This window comes from Lasioglossum baleicum, chromosome 8 (assembly GCF_051020765.1).
Source record: "Lasioglossum baleicum chromosome 8, iyLasBale1, whole genome shotgun sequence".
Classification (NCBI taxonomy): domain Eukaryota; kingdom Metazoa; phylum Arthropoda; class Insecta; order Hymenoptera; family Halictidae; genus Lasioglossum; species Lasioglossum baleicum.
In genome coordinates, this window is record NC_134936.1 from 18346288 (window position 1) to 18357788 (window position 11501).

At 35.6% G+C, this 11501-nt stretch overlaps 2 protein-coding genes across 5 annotated transcripts; both read right to left on the reverse strand.

Moving 5' to 3' along the window:
• Nucleotides 1–1634: 1634 nt before the first annotated feature.
• Nucleotides 1635–5111, reverse strand: LOC143211642 (uncharacterized). Of its 2 annotated transcripts, none has more exons than XM_076429481.1 (8): nt 4971–5111; nt 4542–4709; nt 4339–4401; nt 3933–4134; nt 3469–3848; nt 3238–3392; nt 2277–2408; nt 1635–2197 (listed from the first exon to the last, which is right to left on the reverse strand). In XM_076429481.1, exons 2-8 carry the CDS (start codon nt 4692–4694, stop codon nt 2155–2157), a joined length of 1128 nt encoding a protein of 375 aa, XP_076285596.1. In that variant the 5' UTR covers nt 4695–4709; nt 4971–5111; the 3' UTR covers nt 1635–2154. The 2 variants fall into 2 exon arrangements, with proteins under 2 accessions (XP_076285596.1, XP_076285595.1); XM_076429480.1 differs by having other exon boundaries at nt 4515–4709.
• A 1078-nt stretch (nt 5112–6189) lies between these two features.
• LOC143211646 (uncharacterized) lies at nt 6190–11498 on the reverse strand. 3 transcript variants are annotated; one of them, XM_076429487.1, is made up of 6 exons: nt 10327–11498; nt 8311–10163; nt 7444–8231; nt 7198–7276; nt 6520–6945; nt 6190–6423 (listed from the first exon to the last, which is right to left on the reverse strand). In XM_076429487.1, exons 5-6 carry the CDS (start codon nt 6816–6818, stop codon nt 6417–6419), a joined length of 306 nt encoding a protein of 101 aa, XP_076285602.1. In that variant the 5' UTR covers nt 6819–6945; nt 7198–7276; nt 7444–8231; nt 8311–10163; nt 10327–11498; the 3' UTR covers nt 6190–6416. The 3 variants fall into 3 exon arrangements, 1 of the variants encoding a protein (XP_076285602.1); XR_013009495.1 differs by lacking the exon at nt 6190–6423 and having other exon boundaries at nt 6766–6945; nt 8311–8442; nt 9277–10163; XR_013009494.1 differs by lacking the exon at nt 6190–6423 and having other exon boundaries at nt 6766–6945.
• Between the last annotated feature and the right edge of the window lie 3 nt (nt 11499–11501).

An 11501-nucleotide genomic window follows, 5' to 3' on the forward strand; every position in this document is an offset into this window, starting at 1 on the left:
TTGCAATTGGTAGGAATTATACAAAATTTTAAAATATGATGTTTTGCCAACTTTTTTATCTGGGCCTGTAACGATAACTTAAAAAATGTGTTTTATAGATTTCGGTAGCTGTCATTGTGTCTGCCAAATAAAATATTTTGTTGTTTATTATTTATCTTGCTTAATTATTTTAGCACTCCTTCCCTCTTCCCCATCCTCTAAATACAATAGAATAAGTCGGAATTATATTATTATCTGAATATATATATATATATATATATATATATATATATATATATTATATTTCAATATTTCATATGTATATACGAATATATATACAAATACACTTGTCATTCATTCGTTTTTCATAATCAGTTCCATTCGGCATGGCGCTCAAGGTGCCACATTTCCTCGCGAAGCGTACTTTACTGAGGCTGAAAAGTCGCGTATGCGCGAAAAAAAACGTGGAATCTGGGCACACTGGTCTATAGGTATATATGGTCTAAGATCGACACAGAGCATGCTATATGTATAGAGAACTCTTTGTATGTAAACAGCTAACCGAGCAACATAACTTTGTTGTCGGAACGTGACATTCAACGCGATTACGCGAGACGCTATTCACGTGTTTCAAGAGTCACTTGTTTACGTACCGAAAGAAACGGCAGAAACATCAAGAAACATCTCCTCGCGAAGGTCACGATAACGGTTGAATCAACCAAGACACGATCGTGGCTTCGTCGATATTTTCACAACGAGGTACCGCACAGATATCATGAACATTTACAATAATGACGCGAATTTTTGTATAGACAGAATCATACCTGTTGGCGCATGCATAGCTGGAACGAGCGCAAATAGAAGGATAGAAGCTATCTGGAAAACAGTTGTTAATTTGGATACACAGCTTCTTTGAACAGCTCTCCAGACGTGCTGCACTGTTATTTCTTTCCTTATCGAGACGTCGGTTGGGTTACCGTTTTTTTTCTCTTTCAAATAAAATCAACTGCGTAGACGCGGGAAGTATTCCGCGATTCAAATGTTTCTGATTGGCGCTGCGCAACACGGGCTCTCACGCGACACAAAAGCGTGCACGGGGACGAGACTAGAAACGAGACCTAAACCGACACAACATTTCGCCCGAACTTCTGCATCGGCACTGATCTGATCGGCACTGATACTGATCAGTGAATTGTTGTTGATTCCGAACTGTACAACGTGCTCGCGACGCGTCGTACCGTTCGAAAAACCATTAGGGGTCACCTGTAACAGGTAATTGCAAAACAGCATCAGCCAATGATCCCACGGTAAACGAACAACACGATATAGAGAAATTGGCCAATGAACGAGTTCCGTTTGTACTGTAAAACTCGCGGTAAAATTTAAAAAGATCGTGTCGGCCACCGAATACGTTGTTAATCGAACTCAACTGTACATATTCTCTGCTAATTCTTCTTCTTCATGCGGCGTTCTTCCTGACAACCAAAGATTTAGGTCCTGACGCTCCTACTTCCTACTCCTACGTCTCTGGTCGCCCGGTGAACTGCAACGCAGTGTCTTAGATTGAAAAATACTAAACTACGATAAACAGAAAGAGTAACACGGCACTTAAGAAATACACTATTTTAATATGGACAATAATTAAAAGATACAAATATACTGGTACATACATATATTCATCTTACAATTAGTTACATGCTTTAAATTACAGATAATACAGATAAAGTACGAAGTTTTGTGTAATAAAATATCACAGAAGGCACGTTTTTCTTTACAACGCATTGTTTTTAAACGCCACAATTATTCGTGTCTGATAATGATTTGTTTTCATACTTTATTCTTAATCTAGCTGATCCTGTACGGGCATCTCGTTAAATGTTGTGATGACAAATCGTTTGGTGAAGGATGGTAATGAACTTAACGATACTTTGCCCTCCGTAGGATAACGGCCGGAAGATCCTCAGCAACTCGTATGAACATCTTGCGACATTTTGGCAATCAGTGCTTTCGCTTTTACGGTCCACGATTTTGTGTAGACGCTCCTCCTTTGAAAAGAGCTTACGCTTGTCATGTGGCCAATTACTAATGAAACTGTTTGGCTTCCTTATGATAATGCATACTGTAATAAGGAGGACAAAACAGTTTCATTTACAGTCGATCATCTTCGTCTGGATCTTAAACTGCGAGTACTCGTCGATACTGACGGCGTGCTTGGAATCTGGAAGCATTCAAAATAATAATTTATGCATTGATCAAGCCCACTACAATAATACATACAAATTTATACAACATATTACCTCGATTGGTTCAATGTCTTGAAGAGATTCATCTTCTGTCTCATATAATTTCTTTTTACGGATGTTCTTTCTTCTCTCTGAATGTGTCTCCGAGGGAGGGGAGGTGCCAACACAGCACATTTACTACTTCGTCTAAAATTAGGTAATAACGTTCTTCAATATATATCTAGTTTTATTAAAACTGTTATTATTATTATTAAATTAAACTATTGGAAAATATTGACAAAAAGGGATCCAGTTCGAATGACCTGAATGCCCTATGTGATCTTGTATTAATGATGTATTCGACTACAGGTGAGAGAAAATTTAAGGAATGGATCTTTATGCATTTATGGCTTATAAAAATTATCAAAAAATGCTAGAGTACCACATTCAACAGAATTTAGTAAGAGTTTTATTTATTTTGGATCTAATGCTATTACCGATCTCATGTGGTATTACATTCTTAAAATTTGACTATACATATAATCATTGCATCAAAATCATTTATGTGACCACTGACCATAGTCAAAAATTTAAAATTGCATAAAAATTCGCAGTGTAATGATAATATATAACGAAAATGAAGGATAAAAAATTGCAATTTTGGCTTCGTTATTTAGTTATTAACAATTAAAAATCCGCCTAAAATGCGGCAACGCGACCAACAGAAGTGTACGTTGCGTATGTCATAGAGGCGCGCGACAGTCACGTATCAAGTGACAGATGCATGCATATCTTGGTTCTCGTTTGGGGCCTCAGCGAGGTGAAAATATTTAACAAATTAATCGTTGCACAACATTGATCCTACCTACTCTTCAAAATCCACGTTTTAGGCGGATGTTTAATTGTTAATACTAAATAACGAAGCCGAAATCGCTATTTTTTATTATTCATTTTCGTCTTATATTACCATGGAGAACCACCCCTTAAATTTTCTCCCACCTGTAGTCGAACACCCGTATAATGGTTATGTTCTTACTTGGTCTCTGAAGATGTAAGCTCAATTACTGACACATCAGTTGGTGTAGGAGAATATTTTCTTGGTGGACGCCTTATTCTACGTTCTTTTGATATCGCTTCTTCTTCAGACGTATTTTCACAGTAGACTTTCTCTTTGGATTGATGCCTTGTTGCCTGAGAAAGAAGAATGATTAAATAGAATTGTATTCATAAGCCATTGACTTCAATAAACAATTTTGTAAGTAAATACCGTTCGTTTCTTTTTCTCCAATTCTTCTTGTTGATTCTTTACGAGTGTCTCATATTTTGTAACCATCTCATCTCTGTTCTTCATAAATGCTTCCATTTCTCGCTCTTTCTCAATCAAACTGTTCTTCAGTTCTTGATTCATGTTTCGTAACCTCTCATTTTCTGCCTGTCTCTCTTCAGCACTCTGTTGAAGGAGCTCCATAATCTTGGCATTCTGTTCGGAGGTTTTAATGCGTGTTTCTAAGTCTTCAACATATTCTTCTTTTTGAGAAAGCTTCTCTTTTGTCTCTGTCAATTCTCTGATCGTATTCTTCATCTCTGCCTCCATAAGCTTGTCACTTCTGTCATCAGCATCGTTTCTTTGAATCATGAACTTTATTTCTAGAATCATGACGAAGTTTTATTTCTTTCTATTACATAAATAACATTTGCAACGATTTAGTCAACAACAAATATATATCTGACCTTGTTGTAGAGACTTGATCTCAATATCTTTCTCCTGTTTTACATCCTTCGCGCTTTCCAAACGATCCTCGAATTCTAAAAGTTTATCATTGTTTTCATCTAGCAACTTTTGCAGATGTTCTTTTTCATCTTGACACATTTCTAAATTTTTGTTCAGCTCTTCAATTTGTTGCTTCAGCTCCGTTACGGTATCGAGACTCTCCTGCAAAGTTTCAAGAAATTTATATTACGCTAGCGATAAAAACAAACAAAAAATTCAAATTCCATAGAGAAGAACATTGACATTAAATGAAAAACAACTTATAAAAGTGATAAGATAGTTTCCAAAAATATTGTAATCATTTTTCACGTAATTTTAACATTAAATGTCTACAAGCTTTTTATGTGTAGTACTTTATCCAAATACCTTTGTCTTAATATCACTTTCCTTAACATGCTCATCAAACTCGGCTTGCAAAGTATTTAATTTCTGTAATTATAAAATAAATTTTACAGACGTTACGCTGGTGAGTGTAGCGCGCGGGCGCGTTGGAAAACAACGTAGGGACAATAGCAGGCTATGGTGGGAGTATGGTTTAGTACCACAGCCTTGGCATCAGTGGACGATACCATCAGCGACTCGGTACTGCTCGACTGATCGTCATTTCTGCCGAGAAGGTTGTGGTCGCGAATGCTGCTTTGGATGTTGTTCGAACGCACCAGCCGCGACCGTAACCTTTTCTTCTTCCTTATGTCCGAGGGTGTCGACGTTGTAGGCGCCATTACATCAAGCCTAATCTGAAAAATAGTCAAAACAAAAAAAAAAGATCAATTCATTTCGAAAAATTTCATACGCGCTATTCTACATGTGTGTATATATATATATATATATCAATTAATTATCTTTTTTCAACAAAGATAACAGACAGTAAATAGAGAATAAAATAACAACAAATTACACGTCTATCAAAGAAAACGTTGTCGTAGCCGTCGGCGTTAAGGTGAATATATCAAAAAATTACAACGCAAAACAGTTAAATATTAGACAGATGAACTTACCGCCTCGTATCTCTCTATCTGTTTCTCTTTCTCTCTGTCTGTCTCCCTATCTCTCTCTCTCTCAAAGAGAAAGTGTTTCTCTGTGTTTCACTCTCGTTCTCGCTCGTAATATGGTTCTCTCGGATCACACAAGTATCTGGAATCTGTAACAAAATACTCAAAATTAATAGGGAAATGAACTGTCAATGAACTGCTTTAAATCGTCCAATATCTTAAATGTAAAGATTTTATTAGAAATCTGTGTGTGTTAAAAAATTTACATGTATACGTTACTACGATTCTACATACTTTACATTTTTCCTTATTATGTGTTTTTATATCATCATATTTCATTCTTATTTTGGCTAATTCGTTCAAAATAGGGGCAGGATCAACAGATTCACCATAACAGCTTGTTTGAGTACTCTCTTCATTTGTAGTACTTTCAATAGTCTGACTACCCTTACTGTGAAGCTCATTTTCATTGGTTTGTTCTGGTTCAGGTTCCTCTGAAGTCCAGGTTTGTTTTTCTTTAGACTCAACATTCACTTGACATCCTATTTCTGCCGTTCCTGCTTCAATTCTCAGAAGAACGAGTCCCTCACTTTCAGCTTTAGTCTGCACGCTATTAATTTGCAAATTGCTTATTTGATCAGATATTTCCTTTAATTTGACTTTAGCTAAATCGAGTTCTTCTTTCAAATTCTCTATCTTGGTCGTACTTTGAGTTAATTTCTCTTTCAGAGCTGAATTCTCAGTTTCTATCGATATTAGTTTTTCCTTCATTTCAGGATCAAAATCTAAAATTCCGATTCAATTAGTAATTAACTGTATGGTAACCATTGTAACCAAACAGTGTAAATCACAACCTTATACCTACCTATGGCTGAATGATCGTTATCGATTTCAGTTGACTTATCTAACGATTTCACTTCGTGATCGATACAAATTTCTATTTTAGGTGTGATTTCTTGATACGTGTCATCTTTCGGGCACTCATAACATTGTTCCAGAACCTATTACATAAGAATTAGTAATGTATGTTACAATTTGTAAACTTGTTTGTATGTTGTGTTAAGTTAAAATATATTTTGCATACCTCCTTTTTACATTCCAAGTCTTCTATGGACTTTTCAATTGAAGCTAATTTTTTCAGTGTTTGTACTTCACCTAAAAGTTCCAATTTATCACTTTCTAAATTCTTTATTTGCTCCAGCGTATCTTGCATTTTGCACTCATAATCCAGCAACTTCTTATTTTGATTTTCTAATTTTTCTTCCAGCACGACCACTTGTTCAGTTTTCTTCGTTAAACAAATCTTCAAATTTGTAAGATCAGTTTTCAAATCATCTAATGCCTCTTGATTTTCCAGTAACTCTTCTTCTTGCTCTTTAATAATATACTCTGTCTCCCTTTCCTTCGTAGTGACAGAGATATATTCGTCCTTAGCTTCGTTTAAGAATACTTTTAATTTCTGAAAAAATACCATTATAATACAGGAAAAGAATATGCATATAGAATGCTACCATCATAAATAACATTGAATAATTATAGATAATTTTAAACACACCCCTTCACTTGTTCTTGTTTAGCAAACAATTGAGATTGTAATTCTTCTACGTAACATGCTGTTTCTTTATCAGTGCAAAGATCTTCTTGAGCTGCATGCAATAATTCCTTCATATTGTGTGAATCCTTTCTTATTAAGTCCAGTTCGAAAGTTAGTTTATTTTTTTCAACTCTTAAAGCCTGATTGGACTGATTGAGTTCCTTCATTTTACTTTTCAGCCGCACAAGCTTCGATGTTAAATGTGAGTTTTGAATCTCTAATTCATCAACGTCTTTTCTATCATCAGCGTTGTCATCCATAATAGATGAACGTTTTCTTTTATTACAGTTAAGTTGCTGCAATTTTTGTTTATAGAAATCTTCAATCTGTTTCACAGACCATTGAAGAGTGTCTGCATCTTGTTCCTCCACATCATGTATATGATTCCTATATTATAATTAATGGCATACATTTTAAAATATAATAATTACAATGGTGATATGTATATAAATATATATATATATATAACATAACATATATATATATATATGCAAATATATATTCATATAAATGTATTCAATGTCGGTACAATTTCTCAATGAATAGATTTCTTAGATTTCCTCGATTTTGCATCGTTTATTGAAATTTGTATTTCGATTTTTAGGTTAGATATTTTTCGAAAGAAATGTATTTACTTACGTTCTCCTCTGTTGTTGATTCCGAACTGTACAACGTGCTCGCGACGCGTCGTACCGTTCGAAAAACCATTAGGGGTCACCTGTAACAGGTAATTGCAAAACAGCATCAGCCAATGATCCCACGGTAAACGAACAACACGATATAGAGAAATTGGCCAATGAACGAGTTCCGTTTGTACTGTAAAACTCGCGGTAAAATTTAAAAAGATCGTGTCGGCCACCGAATACGTTGTTAATCGAACTCAACTGTACATATTCTCTGCTAATTCTTCTTCTTCATGCGGCGTTCTTCCTGACAACCAAAGATTTAGGTCCTGACGCTCCTACTTCCTACTCCTACGTCTCTGATCGCCCAGTGAACTGCAACGCAGTGTCTTAGATTGAAAAATACTAAACTACGATAAACAGAAAGAGTAACACGGCACTTAAGAAATACACTATTTTAATATGGACAATAATTAAAAGATACAAATGTACTGGTACATACATATATTCATCTTACAATTAGTTACATGCTTTAAATTACAGATAATACAGATAAAGTACGAAGTTTTGTGTAATAAAATATCACAGAAGGCACGTTTTTCTTTACAACGCATTGTTTTTAAACGCCACAATTATTCGTGTCTGATAATGATTTGTTTTCATACTTTATTCTTAATCTAGCTGATCCTGTACGGGCATCTCGTTAAATGTTGTGATGACAAATCGTTTGGTGAAGGATAGTAATGAACTTAACGATACTTTGCTCTCCGTAGGATAACGGCCGGAAGATCCTCAGCAACTCGTATGAACATCTTGCGACATTTTGGCAATCAGTGCTTTCGCTTTTACGGTCCACGATTTTGTGTAGACGCTCCTCCTTTGAAAAGAGCTTACGCTTGTCATGTGGCCAATTACTAATGAAACTGTTTGGCTTCCTTATGATAATGCATACTGTAATAAGGAGGACAAAACAGTTTCATTTACAGTCGATCATCTTCGTCTGGATCTTAAACTGCGAGTACTCGTCGATACTGACGGCGTGCTTGGAATCTGGAAGCATTCAAAATAATAATTTATGCATTGATCAAGCCCACTACAATAATACATACAAATTTATACAACATATTACCTCGATTGGTTCAATGTCTTGAAGAGATTCATCTTCTGTCTCATATAATTTCTTTTTACGGATGTTCTTTCTTCTCTCTGAATGTGTCTCCGAGGGAGGGGAGGTGCCAACACAGCACATTTACTACTTCGTCTAAAATTAGGTAATAACGTTCTTCAATATATATCTAGTTTTATTAAAACTGTTATTATTATTATTAAATTAAACTATTGGAAAATATTGACAAAAAGGGATCCAGTTCGAATGACCTGAATGCCCTATGTGATCTTGTATTAATGATGTATTCGACTACAGGTGAGAGAAAATTTAAGGAATGGATCTTTATGCATTTATGGCTTATAAAAATTATCAAAAAATGCTAGAGTACCACATTCAACAGAATTTAGTAAGAGTTTTATTTATTTTGGATCTAATGCTATTACCGATCTCATGTGGTATTACATTCTTAAAATTTGACTATAGATATAATCATTGCATCAAAATCATTTATGTGACCACTGACCATAGTCAAAAATTTAAAATTGCATAAAAATTCGCAGTGTAATGATAATATATAACGAAAATGAAGGATAAAAAATTGCAATTTTGGCTTCGTTATTTAGTTATTAACAATTAAAAATCCGCCTAAAATGCGGCAACGCGACCAACAGAAGTGTACGTTGCGTATGTCATAGAGGCGCGCGACAGTCACGTATCAAGTGACAGATGCATGCATATCTTGGTTCTCGTTTGGGGCCTCAGCGAGGTGAAAATATTTAACAAATTAATCGTTGCACAACATTGATCCTACCTACTCTTCAAAATCCACGTTTTAGGCGGATGTTTAATTGTTAATACTAAATAACGAAGCCGAAATCGCTATTTTTTATTATTCATTTTCGTCTTATATTACCATGGAGAACCACCCCTTAAATTTTCTCCCACCTGTAGTCGAACACCCTGTATAAAAGCGAAGTCCTGACTCACCTATCAACGCCCAGGCTAAACCCTTGGACTTAGAAAGCTGAAATTTAGCACAGAGGTTTCCCCTTATGATCTATACAAGGGATAAGAAAGGATATTTCGAAATTCAATCCCCCAAGGGGGTGAAAAGGGGTTGCAACGTTTGTATGAGGAATATTTTGTTCGTGGTCGGATTTACTTCATACTTGGTCTGAATGCTCTTTGATATAATTAATCAAACACCTATTTCGGCATTTTAAAAAATTGATCCCCTAAGGGGGTGAAAAGGGGTTTTGAAATCTAAGATTGCGGCATGACATAAAATTAAAATTCTATAGGGGTGAATGGGGGGTTAAAAGGTTTTATATGGAGAAACAATATCAATTTCCGAGGGCATTAAACGGTTTTCTGTGCGAGCGAAGCCGCGGCCAAAAGCTAGTATAATATAAATGCGTTGTTGTTGTTGTTGGGACAACGGTTGGAACATGGAGCAATAGCTGCAGGAATAACAGCAGTTGTAGTAGTCTACGTGGAAAATAGATAGACAGAGGACGACGACGACAACGAAAAAGAAGAAGATATAGAAAGTAGAGGAAGAAGAAGAATTAGCAGAGAATATGTACAGTTGAGTTCGATTAACAACGTATTCGGTGGCCGACACGATCTTATTAAATTTTACCGCGAGTTTTACAGTACAAACGGAACTCGTTCATTGGCCAATTTCTCTATATCGTGTTGTTCGTTTACCGTGGGATCATTGGCTGATGCTGTTTTGCAATTACCTGTTACAGGTGACCCCTAATGGTTTTTCGAACGGTACGACGCGTCGCGAGTGGTCGCGAGCCCGTTGTACAGTTCGGAATCAACAACAGAGGAGAACGTAAGTACATTTCTTTCGAAAAATATCTAACCTAAAAATCGAAATACAAATTTCAATAAACGATGCAAAATCGAGGAAATCTAAGAAATCTATTCATTGAGAAATTGTACCGACATTGAATACATTTATATGAATATTATATTTATATATATATGTATATGTGTGTATATATATAAAATAAAAAAGGTACATACCCAAGTAGCCACGTGCAGCCACGTACGTCCCTAAAACGTACTGTTATGCCGTGAAGGAGGAAAGGATGGGGTTCCCTCGAGAAATAATCCTTTTTCTTCTGTATAACTTGAAGTTTATTGAGTAGGCCACACCAACAGATTGTTCACAGGAAATCGCGCTTACAGAAATATACGTCTTTTCAAAATAACTGACGGCTCGAAAGTGAGTCCCGCTAAATGAGAGGGTTGCTTATATAGATTCTCTATGAGGACCTTTGGTCTGCACTCAAATGTGTCACCGGACATGTAACTCTGCCGTTCTTAGTCCAGCCAAACATTTGAGTCAGCTTTGGGCAAAAGGGCGAAGATAATGTTAGTTTGGAATCTTATCGGGAAGGATGATACCGCATAACAGTACGCAGAATGGACGTAGGACATTTGGACGTGAACTGGACCTGAAACGTACGTTTTAGGGACGTACGTGGCTACTTGGGTATTTTTCCAATAGAAGCATACGCGATTCATATACTGTACCAAAAATAACATTAACATCGCGATATGCGTTCTAAATATGTTGCTCTTCTATTCTGTAGTGTTTCGATTATTTGTGATTTTCAGTAGAAAAGTCTGTAATTTTTCGATTTGATATATGTATATGTACGTATACATATATACATATATTTATATATGTATAGAGTGCGCGTCGTAATTTGGCCACACTATTAGTTTTGGGAGATTCGAGTTGTGCAGTTCATTTCCCTATTAATTTTGAGTATTTTGTTACAGATTCCAAATTGTACATACTTGTGTGATCCGAGAGAACGACAGAGATAAAGAGAGATAAAGAGAGAGAGAGAGAGGGAGACAGACAGAGAGAAAGAGAAACACAGAGAGAGAGAGATAGAGAGATACGAGGCGGTAAGTTCATCTGTCTAATATTTAACTGTTTTGCGTTGTAATTTTTTGATATATTCACCTTAACGACGACGGCTACGACAATGAGTTCTTTGATAGACGTGTAATTTGTTGTTATTTTATTCTCTATTTACTGTCTGTTATCTTTGTTGAAAAAAGATAATTAATTGATATATATATATATATATATACACACATGTAGAATAGCGCGTATGAAATTTTTCGAAATGAATTGATCTTTTTTTTTTGTTTTGACTATTTTTCAGATTAGGCTTGATGTA

Excerpts from the sequence above, each read along its gene's own strand:
- LOC143211646 (XM_076429487.1), bottom strand. The coding sequence starts at position 6,818 with ATGGATGACAACGCTGATGATAGAAAAGACGTTGATGAATTAGAGATT.
- LOC143211642 (XM_076429480.1), bottom strand. The coding sequence starts at position 4,694 with ATGGCGCCTACAACGTCGACACCCTCGGACATAAGGAAGAAGAAAAGG. Across the intron at positions 4,135-4,338 it reads AAAGTGATATTAAGACAAAG|GAGAGTCTCGATACCGTAAC; the intron begins GTATTTGGATAA and ends GAAACTTTGCAG. Across the intron at positions 2,409-3,237 it reads CTTACATCTTCAGAGACCAA|ACGAAGTAGTAAATGTGCTG; the intron begins GTAAGAACATAA and ends ACCTAATTTTAG.